We start from the raw sequence: 16,032 nt of genomic DNA, 5'->3' as shown, positions 1-16,032 counted from the left end.
ATACTTCCATGGATCAAATCCAGCAGGTGTTTCTACAGGTTCTGTCTCAGGCATTCCACACTGCTGGTGGAGTTCCTTTAAATGTCTCGCAGAAACTCATGTAGCATCATTCCTACAAGTACAACAGCTGGTGTATGCCCAAGTCTTGAAAAGGCCAAAGAGAAGGCTGGAAACAGGAACGGGGTGAACAGATGGTAAAAACTCCAAAATATTAAAAGGCCAGATGAATGTCACACTGTATGCCAGGCACTTGAAACAGGAATTGAGCTTTTCAAAGAACCGGACTCTCAGCACCCAAGTGTTCAAAAATTAACAGCAAAGGCCTCCTGCAGCACCTCTATCAAAACATCGTACTGATATTTTTTTACATGGTGACAAGACAGAGATAATGAGAAAAGATAAACAAGAATCCAAACAAGAAGCATCCACAAGTACATAGAAAGATGCCGGAAACCAATATCATGATGTAGAGCATTTCACCTCAAGGGTTCCCAAACCCATGAAACAGAACGACACTTTGCACACTGAACCTGAGTGAGTTGCTCACAGCTCAACAGCACGTCAACCACACTGAGAGCACATAAAGTTAAGAACTAATCCAGAATCTACAATCCAGACTCCTCATGAAAGCTTCGGGACTTTCACAAGTATATATCCATACACACCTTAAATGGTACCTTCTGACTTGAGACACTGAAGAAGCCAATATACCAAGAAAGCCTAGCAGGCAAGTGTTCCTTAAGAATTTGAGGGTCTGCTGATAGACACTTTACTTGTCTCAGGAGTGTCGTGAAATAGCACTCTATTCATTAGTCTTTCCGAGCACTATCTACCAAAACGTCAATCGGTTTTGAGAAGCAACCTTAAATGCTATCATTTAACTTAAATGCTATCATTTTGGTGTTACAGAGCTTCCCTACTTACACATGACATTAAACAAAAATAATCTACATATCTGCTGGAAGAGTATACGTGACGGTTTCTTAGCACCACCATGAAGAAAGCCTGAAAAGACCCCATGGCTGGGTTGGGGGGGGAGAGAGCATGCACACCAAAGAAATTGGCTTTTAAGTGTCAGTAAAATAGGAGAATAGTTCAAAGAAGAGAAAGAGAGATAGAGCACAAGAAAACCAACAAAACAAACCAGACAACCCAGAACTGTTTATCCCAACTTCTGATTTGCTCCTATGAACAGTACCTTTATTAGACTGCATCAAAGAAACTGAATAAGACACTCTGGTGTTTGAATCTGGCACAGGCACAGACTCCTTGAGCCACCCTACAAACAGCTTCATGGGTCAGGTCTCACAGAACGTGGAGCCTGCCACGAAACAGTCAGTTGTTAAAATTCAGCTAAGAATGAAAAAGTCAGCTATCACAGTATCTTTGAAGAAATAATAACAGCCCTTCTTCCTGACAAGCTGCAGAATAGAAACTTTTCACACTTCGCTAGGAAATATTTGGTCTTCCCTAGTCAACAAGATCCAAAAAAGCTATCGCTATAGCAATTTCAAAATCAGAACAAGATGATCTCATCCCAGTTAAGGGCAAATTGAGGTGGTCTCAACAAGGAAGACGTAGGAAAATGGCTTGAGGAAGCAAAGCTCTTTCTCTCTCTCATGTTTCTCTTACCTCGAGAACACTTAAAGAATCTTGAAACTCCAAGGTATAAAGCCAAAGGTCAGTGAGATGCTTGCCTATAAAGGAAGTTAAAGGAGAGTTTCTGGTAAGTTCAGAAGCACAGTACCTTGCTCACTCTTAGTCACTGAGAGCAGTGAGTTTGAACAAAAAGGATAAATTGATCCTGCAAGAGATCCAGTACGGAACTCCACTAGTGCATGATAAAGAGTTATACTTCTAAACCTTTTTCTTAGCTTCTGACTAGGGTACATCAAGAAGAGTGAATTTTATCAAAACAGCATCCCATTAGCCTCTTAACAACAGGCACTTTGCCTGGATGAGACTTTTATTTAAGTGGCTATGGAAAGACAGCAAATTACTACCCATCTAATACCAGAGATTCAGCACAACAGCTAAAACTACAAGGCTGTTAACCATTCAAGACAGCACAAGAAGAGTTGAAAATCATATAATAAATGGAAACAATTTATCTAGTCATTTTGACAACCCTCCCCCCAACCCTGTAGTATGAGTGTCTTAATTAAAAGCTAGTTATACAAAAATCAGCTTGTTCTGTGTTTACTCTCCAGTGTTGTTAACTGGAAAAAAAACCCACATTCTTTAAAGGCCGAAGTTCCTAACGGCATTTTTAATGAAGAAAGTAATTCATATTAATTAAATTTCTTGAACTGAAACTATATACACATCAGTGCGGTCAAAACTCCAATACAGCCTAGAACAGAAGTAGAGAAAATCCTAACCACCACTTAATTTCATTCTCTTTAATATGGTTAGTAAATAAATGCTTTTTTTAAATAAAAATGGGGGACACAAAAAAAGTCCCAATATTTTCCTTCATTCCTATTCTGACACTCCACACGGTAAATTTAATTCACCAGTTACCCTGACTACTGGATGCAAGCCACTCTCTCTTTTGGAGGTGTAATACTTTTTATTGAAGTTAAAGGTGGAACTAGAAAAAAACCCTGTGTAACAGTAAGGTGGCGGGTGTTGGTTTGGTTGTTAGGGGTGGGGTTTGTTTTTGTGATTTTTTTTTTTTAATCCAAAAACATTCAGCAGCAGAAAAACAGTTAGTTCAATGTAACCAGTGTGTGACTACACACAGTGAAGGAAGACAACTAGAAGCAAGCTAAAGAACTTTCTTCAATTAATTTATCAGCAAAAATAAAAAAAAAAAGAGAAAGCAGATTTTACACAAAAGTCGAACACAACAGTTTCAGAAAGTACACAGACACTGAGGTCTGAGCAATATAAAAGCTTCATTTTGAAACAGGGTGCCACTACCAAAGAGCTGTGTTCCTCTAATCCAGTACCTCCACAGTGCCACAACACTGAAGTTGAACTATACGGCCACGTAACCTTATTTAGCAGAAGCCACACGACTTGTACCTCCACACCCTGTTCAAGATGAATACTGAGCCTTTTAATTATTACATTGAAATGAGCTAACGAGCACCGAAGAGATTCAGCATAGATCCATGAATGCAAGTGGTATGGAACTGCTTTGCCTTTTCTTTCTTTATTGCTCAACGGTGACTCTAAGGGACACTGTCAAGTTTAGGAATGACTGACGGTTTACACCAAGGCCAGCAACTGCTCTTGGTGCAGCGTTGAGAAAAAGCAGCTTCCTCTACATCGTCCTCAAAACACTCCATGTTTGCTCTGGAAAACATGGCAATTCCTAAAGCTTGGTCCTTTAATCTCACGTTATCAGACAAAACACCCATACCACACACCAGTTGATAACTTCACTGAAAGCAGCAATATGGCATTAGGAAACAGCCCTAGATTCTCCTAAAACAGACTGCAATGCATTTGACTTCCTAAATCACTTGCAAACGTAGAAAGACACTGCAACTTTTCTCAGCATTCCCTAGCATGACGCTGGAGTTTTAGGGAACCAGGAAACAACAGTGACCGTTAACAGCAGCACTATGATCAGGAACCTAGCTTAAAATTTAAATATCTACGCATCTGTATGCAAGACAGTGAAGAGTGGATTAGCCTTTAAGGTATGCAACTTCAAGATCCAGTGCTCAGGCTAGAGAAAAGCATCTAAAAATAAGAAATGACAAGATAAGCAAGAATTCACCTGGCTTTTTACAAGTGTCAGTTTTAATCTCTAATATTAGACAATCTTCAACCCAGGAAGCAATAGCTTGCAAAATCAGTTTTGTTTTTACAAAAAGGACAGGCATGCAAGACTAAGTAAATCTTACTGCCAGGATAGCCTTTGTTCAAAAAAAAAAAAAAGTCTGATATAACAGGATTTGTACAAGAAGCAACGAAACCTCTTAGAACAGTTATACTTTACAAGACTGTACTTCCTAACATATCTGAGAGTTTTTTTATTAACAGCTAACCTGTTCTTTTGTTGAGATAAGAGCTACCGGTTTGATGAAAGAGTGACCAAAGGGCCTGTGTAAAGAGGGACAGAAGCTCTGAAAACAACCTGCTTTCTCTTGGAAATCCAAGAGGATGGAAAGAAGTTACTTTTGGGTAAAGCCACTGAACACATTTCCAGAGCCAAAGTTTATGCTGTTTATCCAATCCCTGGTGACAAGATACTTCCAACGAACACTGGACAAACGCATTGGGGGATCCAGTCGTAATCTTTTGAGAACTAATCTTCAGCTCTTTCAGACATTACTGACTTGACAACTTACGGAGCCAATAGTCCAATTCCCAAGACGGAGCATATTCAGGAATTGCAGGACTTTTTTTTTTCTAGGGGCCATAAAAATAAAGAAAAATAACAATCATGTTCTTGTCACCACTGTACTATAAGATCACTAATTCAGTATAAAGAAAACAAAGATGTTCCAACAAAAATATAGATGTTTTACTAGATTTTTATGAAGTCTTTTTTTTTTTTTTAATCAATATACTCTGTGCAAAACAAGAGGTCTTTACAAACTCTTCCACTAAAGGAATTAATGAAGTCCAGAGCTTATATAGAAGACATTTACACATACAAAAATACAGACTTGGCTTCCAGAGGTAAAGGTAGAGTACAGCGTCAGTACGTGGTCATCAACTCACGCTGGCCTACTAGTTGCAAAAATACAAACCTCTCACGCTTCCAACCGCAAAGCAGAATGCTGGTACAGTCACTTCCACAGGATGTCTTCAAACAAATCAGAACAAGGGAACAGGAAGCATTTGCTTGCCATCACAAATGACCATTTTATTTCAAGCACACCTCAATACTCGAACTATGTAACTAACATGACTTCACCACACTGAAGCAGCAGATGCCCAAACGTAAGCTGTACATCTTAACTTCTACTACAACCATGTATCTGGGTACTGACATCTCCTATTTCAAAAACATCCTGGCCTTTTCATGTTTACTTTCCCCCCACTTCCCCTCAAAGCCATACAACAGCAAGTCTCAGGAGTTCTAGAAAGACTACAGCTTACTAGATAGAAGGAAGATGATCTACACATCACAGCTACAATAACAAGCAGATGTCTCCACTGTACCAGAAAGACAAACAAGAACTATACTGATGCCTTTATTTTAGTTCATTGCAACAACAAAAACTCTCTCAACAAGACATTACGAAGGAGGCAAGATGACATGTTTCTGGTAAACTTGTAAGTCTCACCTAAGTATTTCCCTTAGTGCTCCAAGATTATTAACTATTGTCCTTGAAGACTGCCTGTAACTGTTCTCCCAAGTCTGAGAAAGGAAGAAATACAGGATTATAGCCTTTGTGTAACTTTTTTGATTATTGATTTGAATCAAAAAACATTTTGGGTGTTGAAAACATATCAGCAGAAAACAACATTTATGAAAGCAGCTTCTTCAACTATCAAACAATGAATTTCCTTAGCAAAAAGCATAAGAATTAACTACATGTGCATAACCTGTAGATTACCATCCATGCAACAACCAAAAAAGTCTTTTAAGCATATATATTTAGCTCAATTAACTGCTGGAAATACAAAGACACTCCGAACTGAACTGGAAGACTATCTACCTAGACACTGCTTTGGGCACAAAGTGCTATTGTAAACAATAGCATGGAGAGAACAGGAAGAAGTCAAGCATTCCTCAAAGATGGATGTTACACTCTCCAGCAGAAAGGAAAAATCTCTTTGGAGTAAATCCTTACAGTCACTAGGACCACACTGCTGCAAGTTCATGTACAACTCACCAGCAACCATTTATGTTATGTGACAACACCAATTAATCTAGCAGTCATTTTTGAAGCAATCAGCCTGTTACACACATACAAAAATCTACTTAACTGATACTCTGATTATGTGACTGTGCTGCACAGGTAAACTGTTTTTCAGAAACAGCCACAGCAACAGCCTGAAGGGTTGAGCAGCCTGCTTCCCATGATGTGCTGCCTGGAAAGCCTAGCTCTCGTTACTGTAGAGTAATAAGCACACGACTCCTGTCCTTAGAAACTTCTCATTTATATATAGATTTTCCATTAAGCAAACACAGCAAATCTTGTATGCAAATGAAAGCTTAACAGGTATCTACAGAATATACTTATAATCACAGGGATGTCTGTAAAACAGGAAGAAGCATGCAACAACTAGACCCTCAGACCACACTGAATTTAGACCAGAAGTATTCAGACAGGTGTGTAACAGTGCAAAAGCACGTGCGATTCTGGTACGCAAGTTTCCAGAGTGCACATTAATTTATCTTCTGTACTTATGTCACGTCTGAGTAGCATCCTTTCAGCCTGGATCTGCAAGAACTTAACTTCAAGTGGCACCAACACTGAAGTGCTCAGGAACTACATCTTTCTTGTGATGTCATAAGAGTAAGGAGAGGAAAAAAGAAAAAAAAAAAGCACCCAGGCACACGAAAAACAGAGAAGTCCCCAAACACTAACTTCTGCCTTTGAAGTATTTCAAATAACTACTGGTTTAAAACTTATGATAGTTAACTGCTTAAGCTAGCAAACAGTGTCTATTAACAACCTGTTCTACAGCATAAACACACATGAGGGCTGATAGAAAGACCTGTTATAGCACTATGAACGCACACTGCTACAGAGCTCCAAGTTCCAGTCTCACATGCAACACCATTTTAAAGGTGGAAGCTAATAACAAACTGATTTTTTCACATTTTCAAGAACATGCGAGAAATTCCAGAGCTTGCTCTGATTACATCAACTAAGATGATCAAATCTTTTCTAGAAAAATAAAGACAAGTTACCTAGTATTCATTTTGTGTGTCTGAAAACCTAAATAGGGATCAAGAACCAAACTAGTTGCTAGGTCATCGTTTTCACACAGTTCCTTGGCAGACATTCCAGAGGAAGGCACATAACGACTCTGACCCTCAAATCCTGAAGCACCGCTACCTGCAAACAAGAAAGCATAAATTAGATGTCATTTAAAGAATGCTACAATGCCCAGCTATGCTTGGGGACAGACGGCCCAGGCTGGAGACAAAAAAAAAAAAACAAACCACAACAATTAAGGCAGATGATAAAATATCTGAAGAAGCAGAAGCACAGTTAATTTTTCACTCTTGCTTTTGTTCATTTATGTGGCCGCCAATGGAGAAAGTATTTTAGAATATATTTTATAGGTGTCTTAATTAATTTTGGTTTCCTTTTCTCCTTCCCTCCCCAACTACAAGCATCCTTCCAGACTACACAGTTCAGTCATGCCTGCCTCTAGAACTTCTGACCTATAAACATGATGAAGCTGCAGAAATTTCAAACCTGATTGTCCCAAAATCTCAAAATAAAGGATTTACTCTGAATTTGTCTTTAGTCCTCCATCCCAGACCAATAGCGAAAATAAAAATCCATGATCCTTAAAACTGCTTCATAATGACTATTGACACACGTGACTTCATTCAACGTGGGGTTTAATTCTACATATGCAGCCACTAAAAGTTGGGCTAGCAATTCAAATTATGTTATCCACTTCCAATCACACTAGTTCTCACTTAGTGCCAAACACGTATTTTGTACTTACACCAGTTCAAAATTAATTTACCTTCAGTTATTCTCACTTGAGTTTTAAACTGATCGGCAGAGATCTATATTCCTGAAGTGAGTTAATACAGCCAACAAACAGAAACATCATTAATACTTCTGATCATAGCTGTGTGCTGAATGCAGACCTCCTTCATGAATTAAGACAAGACAGAAGCCTGACTTGCAAACTGGTAGAGGAATCACATACAACGAAGCTGCATAAACATGTACATACATCTGCTTGATCTTCTCTCAACTCCATTTTTGCCCGTCTTTGGATTCTCCTTTCCTGCGTGCTGCAGTTTGGTCTGATTCTGCGCATGCTCATTAGACGACTTGCTTCCACTTCTCCTGCCATTCACCACCATGTTCTTGGATTCTCCCAGCCACTTCATTCCCACAGACAATCTGACTCAGTTGCATTTAGTCACTTTTCAAAAGGCTCGGAGAAGCGGATGAATAATTTCAGTTCCAATTCCTACTGGAAGCAAGACATAAACATGATTAGAACTTACTGGGAAACTGTTTTGAAGACACAGATTTTTAACAAAAAGAAAATTCCAAAACAAAAACAAGGGGGGGAGAGGGGCGTGTGGAGGAAAGATGGTGATCTACATTTGCATTTGGGAGAAAGAAAAGCAGTTAACTAGCACTCGTACAGGGAACTGTTGCAAAGACAGATATCCACAGGTGAAGTCCTTTCCTACAACTTACAACCATATCTGAAAGGCAAGTCGGAATTCTGAAGCTGATAAATTGCTACAGACAACTCAATTTTAAGAGATGGACTACACACGCATATATACCAATGCATTTATATAGGCATACATACAGATTTATAAATACACACACAGCTATGTGACTCTAAAATTGGAGTATTTTCAAATACATATCCAATTAAAATTACGTTTCCTAACAAAATCTGTAACCTGTTTGGAACTCTACAGCAAAGAATTACATCATACAAGTATCCTCCAAGAACTAAAGACAAACACAGTTTAAAAAAAACACACAAAAAACTCCCACCAGAAAACTGACAACATTTTTCGAATGGGGCAGGTGAAAGACGTTTAATCTTTCTTTAAAAATCAGAGTTCAAAAAACCCTCAATGATGATCTAGAGGACCCAGGCTACTATTTTTACTGATCCATGTGACAAAAAATAAGTCATGACAAATCTGGCTCAATGGGGCAGTAGTAAGTGCAGTCACAAGCAGAGTTGAAATTTTACAGCACATATATGGCCAGGAAAGCCCATGCTGGCTTTTGTCTGCAGCCTCAATGCCTTTTACATAAATAATTACAAAACGCTAGTAATGCTTTTGTACACAGTTGTGTCTCACTCTGTTCAACTTGCAGGAAAAAATCCAACACTGATTTACACAATTATTTTACAATTGCATTTATGCATTAGCAATTCATCTCCTTGGTTTTAATCCATCCTCCTCCCAATTGCTTCCTCATAAAGAAATAAATTGTGCCTTTTCTTTTTACTGTTATTAAAAAAAAGACCGTTAATGCTCTGCCCACAGCAGATAACAGGCCTCATGTAACAGGCATTCCAATCCGGCAGAAGAACTTTGCAACAAAGTAATAGATGTTTTGAAATAGTGTCTGTTGTAGAAATTCTATTTTCAATCAGTTAAGAGTAGCAAAACAGGTATTTCTGTTAGACACTTCCGTGATTCAGCTACTTAAAGCTACAGAAATATTTATGGCCAGATGATTAGTAACAAAGTTACTTCGAAAGATTCAGAGGATTGAGGTACTAGAGGAAAAACTACTAGTAGAGACAAGTGACTTAACAGATACATTGGCTAAAACATCTTACTAGAACAATCATCCAGAAATCTAGAGGGTTTGGAACCTTTTACAAATTGTCACATAAGGATAGTAAGATTATGAACAAACTGTAACAGAATCATACTGAGGAAAAGCTGGCTGAACTACTGCCTCATAAGGAAAAAGAGCTGAGACAATTCCAGTGGACAAGGAATTTTCTTGCAGCCAGTGAAGGAAGGAATTGGCTTTGACCTCAAGAGTTTTTGTTTGTTTGTTTTTTAAAAAAATATTAGATGTCTATTTTACCGGAGCTTAACATAGCTCTCCAACAGAGATGGAACCAAACAGTTTCACTAACAGAATGCAAAAGTCGCTCTGCATACTGACAAAATTTTTAGGAAGTTACCAGATACAGCCTTCGGAAAACAAACCAGATACTTAACTTTTGCCAGGGAAAACCCTATTCATTGTGTTTAGCTATACACAGAACTGGACATTTTTACATAGTACCTCCAAAAAAAAAACAAACCACCCTTTGAAATCTTGCAGCTAAACCTGTACTAGACAACACTAGGCTTTTTTTTTTCCTTCATAGAGCTTGTCTGATAACATACATTTAAAAAGGGGGAAAAAAAAAAACCAAACCAACAAAAAAACCCCAAACCCCAAGTGGGGCTGGATGTTAAGCATCCCACCTGAACTTCTTTCAGCAGACAGCTCCCCTGTGAAGATCTGCACTATCATGTAAACACTTACCGACAAACTCACTCTTCAGCTTTCCCCTCTGCTTCTTCATTAATTCATTTTACAGCTCTATACACTCTAATTAAACCCTATTCCCATTTTTGTAACACTGGCAATAAAAAGCACACAAACAGTAACTAGGTTAAAGGCTCCCACTAAACCCAGCCTTGGTCTCTGCACCAGGTGGTGTGCTACAGCTGGAGAGCAGCACAGGTAAATGAAGCCTGCCAGGAAGCCCAGTTGCAGATGAATACTGGTATGCAACCGGTTATCTGGAGCAAAACCATTCCGTATGGTAGCATTTCTGACAACTCACAGGTACAGCAGCTATGCTTTCAGCTGGAAAAAGGCGCACTCTGCACAAAGGAGGACAATGATCTTTCATCAGACGGGTCTGGGAGGGTGAGCACTATCTGTGCAAAGACATTTCTGCCTCATAAATACAGCGATGACAAGGAAAGCACAATGGCAAAGGTAGGAAGGAATATGGCCAAGGAAAAATACTCGAACCAGACTAAGCACTGGGAAAAATTCTTTCTTTTGCTGCAAAATATATGGCTATAGATGGCAACAGAAGTCCTCCCCAAGCAAAATCGAAAGTTATTTAGTGAAGCCCAGCAAACATTCTTGTGAAAAATCATTATTTATTTGAGTCCAGAAGCCTAATGAGCCAGAAAACCTTTGTGTCTATCTACTGCTGCCTTTTATTGTCTAATATCAGTCAAATGACAAACTTCAAGACTGCAAGTGTGCTTCTCCAGCCTCTATTCCTTCCCCGATACACAAACACTGCTTCCGAGAGGTGGCATCAAACGCCAGAACCAACAGACGGGATTCCTTTCCCAGTGAACATCACAGCTCCTAATACCAGAAGATCACCTAAACAGAGCAAGAGATGCCCCACTCATCACCACCATGTGATCTTTAATACATCTTCAGATGCGATTTGCTGTCAGCACTTTCTACATCACACTCATGCTGACAAGCCCTGTAAGAACAGAGGGAGAAAAGGAAGAGATGAACACCATCTTCCTATTGAAGAAAAAAATGGAATATACTCACACCTCCACAAACTTAGAAATTCCTGCTAAAGGGCTCTGCTATCAAATAATACAACACCATGCATGGATCACTCGTGACTTCACTGCTAAGTTTACCAGCACAATTACAGCTTTCAAGGGACCTTTTTTATTACAGTGTGATCATCCACATTGCTGGTTTAATCCTTTATGACTTATATCACTACTCTTTATAAAAGGCATTGTAATCATAATTCTATTACAGTACTTTTACAGACACATTTCCTCAAATGTCAAAATACAGATCAATCGCACTTGGTGCCTCTTACTGAGAAAGTTAGCATTTCACTGCAAAGGTACTTTCAAAAACGAAAACTCGAGTTTAATTTACCTTGTTCTAAATTTACAAAACCTATCAACACGCTTTCTGAGCATTATTTGCATCTCAGTAAGATTCAGAAGCACCAGTCGACAACTGAAGCACAAACACAATCAATGCTGTCATCGCGTAAGATACTCACAAAGCCAGGTTTATCCGGAAGTGTTTGCCAGACTGATTAAACAGTACCATTCGGATTTGTATCACATACGAAAAGCCTTAGTCCTTTTATATCGGAAAGTGTAGTAAATCCTTATGAACGTGAGTAAAGAAATTCTACGGCTGTTAAAACGGATCTCAAAAGCTGTCTGAGCCTCCCAGGTTTTGGGCTCTCACCTGTGACATCTATCAATTCAGAAAAGTCTTGTGAGGGGGACAAAAAGCTGCACAAAACCGATAAAACCCTAAACTATACAAACACATGCATTAGTAACCATAGGAAATTCAAGTGTCATTTATTTTAGTGTTCCATAACACAGTTTTTGCATATAAATATTTATTACTTAAAGGACAGTGACAGCTTCTGAACAGAAACAGTGGATTTTGTTCATCGCTCTCCAGGACACAAGCAAAGACATTAGGATCAGGACATTTCCCAGCAGGCAGGGTCATCCTCCTCTTTCCCATGGTCTCCAGTACACAGGCAGTCAAAGGATCTCGTTCTAAAATACAGTTTCTTGATTATTTTATTATTTTATTTTTAAGAACCAGTTTTGGGTTTTGTAGTTTGTTTTGTTTGTTGGGTTTGGTTTTTTGGTTTGTTTGTTTGGTTTTTTTTTAATTAACTACAGCTGCAAAAAATCTTCCTCAACAAGACAGTGGCCTACAGCAAATATAGGACACAAAACCAAAACAAAAGACCCAAGGACCAAAGCCTCAGCTTTTCTGGACAAATCAATAGTATCAAGAGAAAAGATACATTTCATTACTGATAGCTCTAAAAAAAAAGCAACAGACCTTTGAATTTAGGAAGCAGAGCAAAACTAAGCAACCAGGTTTTCCTATAGGATTACCAGATTACAGACGATTTCACTACAGCCACCTCATCTGGGTAACAAAAAATCCCACCCATTCCTAAAAAGTATTCAAGTTTCTAAGAAAACTTGAAAGACTGAGTAAAATGAAAGCTGAATGAAAACTTGCACAGCTCTAAGGGGTCATTCAAAACAGCCTCAAAACTTATTTTGGTTACTGTTTTTCACAGCTCAGACAAGTATCACTAAGCCAGACAGGAAAGAGAGGCACAGAGCGCTTCTGGCATGCAAAGGGTGTGAAGCCAAGGCACAGTGCCACTTTAAACAGGAACCTAATGTTGCATGTTACACTAGAAATTACTACTGATTATACTAAAACACAGCAAAACCAAGCATGGAACAGACGTTTTTGAAACCACAGAAGGTATTTGGGAGTATACTTTCCCATAATCTCTGCAGTCAAAATTGTATCTTAAAGAAAGGTCAGGTGGTCCCACAGGACTTCCAAGATTCTGGAGTTGAGGCTGCGGTTCCTCAGCAGGATAAAAGCTACCTGGGAAGGGCTACTTCAGTCCCACCCCTACAAATGCCACCTGATTTCACACCCACTTTCGACTTTCTTTGTCCCTGGAATGAACTGATTTAGTAAATAAAAACCCACCGGAGGGGGTGGAATAAAGAAAGAAAATTGCTTTTTGAATGTTTCTTTTCACCGTTAGCTCTCACAGTAAGCGCAGTGCAGAACTGGACATGGATTAACGGCAGCACCTGGGAGGCTCTAGGACTGTGTTGAAACTGACTCGGGTCAGTTCAAACTGCTGCAGAACCACAGCCCCAGAACGCAGGTTTGTGAGGTCACACATGGATCCAAAACTTACCCAAATCCAGGCTTCAGTCCCTCAGGAATAGTCAGCCTGTGCACTCCCACTTCCTCTTGTGCTAGCTCTTTTGCAGCCACGTGATTTTGTGTGTCAATTTGGATACTAATGCAGGTGCAGAACCAATAGTGTACCAGTACAAACGAGCAGCAGAGAGGGAACACACATACAGAAGTGCCTTCAGCAGCTCCTGCCCCTTCTCCTCCTCCCCTACTAGGCGCCCTCTCAGGGTGAAGCTGAATAACTGGCTGGGCAAAGCACCCTTTAGGGTGCACAATCCCCAGCTCACAGCAGCAACTCCAGCGTTCAGCAGACTTTCACAGAGACAATCCAAAAGCTCACTGCTTCTGGGAGAGGGAGAACATCCTTCCTCACCCTCACCAATTCACACAAATGTTTCCACCAATTCTGGAGCTCAGTGGACCTCTCTGTAAATCAATATCATCTCACTAACCCAACACGGGGGATAGCAGGTAATTTTCTGCCAGCGTAGTGTACTGAGTAGGTTTAGCAAAGTGCCAACGGGCACCAGAGCAAGAGACAACACGGTACTGGAGGAGCAGGACCACTGGAAGGGGAAGGAATAGTGCCAGCTGTTGTAACAGTTCAGCCACACGACTTACACAGGTTCAGCTGAACCCAGCAGTTCAGGGCAGCCCCACCGTGGCTGGCACGAACAGCTTGTTCAATGAAGACTCCAAACCAGCGTAACGCCTAAAGCAGCCCTGCTGCCCCCTCGCCCGCTTGTGTCCACTTCCATGCCATCCTCTCTGTGCCAGCAAAACAACTGCAGAGCCAAGCAGTGACCAAGTCAGGGGAGTCACCAGGGAAGTCTGATCCTTGCTGGCTCGAACCACGGTAGAAGAGGATGTTATGGGAGGGCAGAGGGACACGGTCAGGGAAGCGGTCAGGAGCACTTAAGCTGGGACTGCTCCCAAACGCTTTGCACTATCGAACCACAGCTCTGGAGTCACTGTTTAGCACAGAAGTGTCATGGCTTACACTTAGTTTGGGCAACTGTCTGTCGCGATAAAGCCCAACGCTGTTTGAAGTGAAAAGAATACTGGGAATTGTAGTCCTGCAGCAGGATAGTGCTAACAGAGCAAAGCAGGCATTCAAGAGCCCTGTTCAGTCCTGTTACCGAGTACATGATGATGAAACGGGAACGGGACGGGACATGGCTCTCTGTGAATTTATTGTGTGAACCTATTCTGTAATAACGTTTGAACCTCATTGATTAAAACCTCCCACTATATATTTATAGTTACATTATTAAACACTCTGACCAGACAGCCATCTCATATACGTTGCCCTGCACTGAATTCAACCCACCAGAAAAACTACACCAAGTTATATACTTGAGATTTTCATACTGCCTGTGATACAACTCGCCAGAACACCACATACTCTCTCTCATCTTTACTTTTTCAGAGAGCACCGTGTCGAAGATAATTTGACTTTAAAGTTTCAGATACAGATGCTGGATAAAGACGTGTTTCACCCCTTCCTTAAAAACACACATTGCCCAGTGGGGGAAAAAAAAAACAAACCAACAAAAACCCACAAAACCAATATATCAAGCGTTTCGATCAAGACCTTAACGGAAGCCAAGCAGCACGAACATCGGGCAGAACGTCGGTCACGGCTCGCGGAGGAAAGCCGTGCTGCCGGGACCACGGACCCCAACGCCAGCAGTGCCGCGGGCCGCCAAGGAACCGGCAGCTCCCCCCAGGCTCTGCCCACGCCTCCCACGGCTGGCACTCCTCGCACGGAACCCAGCGCCGAGCCCGGGGGAGCGGGCGGCGGAAGCGGAGCGGGGCCGGGCCGGGCCGGGCGGCGCCGCCCCCAGCCCCGTGCTGCCCTCTAGGGCCCGCCGCCCGCCGGCGCCGCCGAACCCCGGCCCCGCCGCGGCCCCCACCTCCCGCGGCCCCCGGTGCGGCGGGGAGGCGGCCCCGCCTGCAGGTGCCCCCCTCCCCGAGCGGCGCCGAGCCCCCCTCTCCGACCACCCTGTCAGCGCCGCCCAAAGCCGCCCTCGCCCTGCCCGAGGCGACGCCGGCGACGGCGCACGGTGCCCCCGCGACCGGCCCTCACGGCGGGGGCAGCTGGCAGGCCGCGGGGCAGCGCGCCGGGCGCGGCCCCGCACGCCCCCTCCCTCCCTCCCGCCCGCTCCCCAGAGCGGCCCCCCGGTTCTGCCCCCCCCGCTGCGGGGCACAGCCCCGGCGCCCCCGCCCCGCCGCCCGCTGACAGGGGGCACCCCGCTCGCGGGGCCCGCGGCAGCCGCGACTCCCCTCAAAGACACACTCACTCACTCACCTCCCCGCCGCCCTCCGCGCTGGGTCTCGCCGCGCCGGCGCTGCCCCAGCCGCCGCTGGGGGAAAATGAATCATCAAAGGGAAGAGAGCGAGGGGGGGAAAAAGGGGAGGGAGGGGGGGGGGGGGGAAGCGAGGACTGAGCGAGTGAGGGGCGGAGGGGGGAGGAAAACTAGGGAGGGGGGAAAAAAAAAGCGGCGATAGTGATAAAAAATAATTCCGAGTGGGGGGAGGAAAAAAAATGGCGGATTAAAATCCAAGATGGCGGCGCCGAGGGGCGAGCGGTGCAGGGGGGCGGCGACGGGGGTAGCCGCTTAGAGATCCCTCCGCCGAGCCCCGCGAG

At 42.4% G+C, this 16,032-nt stretch overlaps 1 protein-coding gene across 2 annotated transcripts in view; it reads right to left on the bottom strand.

Annotated features, from left to right (window-relative positions):
* Positions 1–15,752, bottom strand: part of KMT5B (lysine methyltransferase 5B) — a 31,997-nt gene extending 16,245 nt beyond the window's left edge. Inside the window, exons 1-3 of one of the 2 annotated variants that reach the window (XM_086613242.1) lie at positions 15,694–15,752; positions 7,840–8,082; positions 6,830–6,977 (exon numbers count right to left, since the gene is read on the bottom strand). In XM_086613242.1, coding sequence (XP_086469368.1) covers positions 6,830–6,977; positions 7,840–7,999 — 308 coding nt within the window. In that variant the 5' untranslated portion in view covers positions 8,000–8,082; positions 15,694–15,752. Of the gene's footprint in view, positions 1–6,829; positions 6,978–7,839; positions 8,083–15,693 lie in introns of those variants that run through there. The other variant, XM_086613244.1, reaches the window with a different exon arrangement.
* Between the last annotated feature and the right edge of the window lie 280 nt (positions 15,753–16,032).

Source organism: Tauraco erythrolophus, chromosome 6 (assembly GCF_009769465.1).
Source record: "Tauraco erythrolophus isolate bTauEry1 chromosome 6, bTauEry1.pri, whole genome shotgun sequence".
NCBI lineage: Eukaryota > Metazoa > Chordata > Aves > Musophagiformes > Musophagidae > Tauraco > Tauraco erythrolophus.
This window is presented reverse-complemented; position numbering and strand designations above follow the sequence as displayed.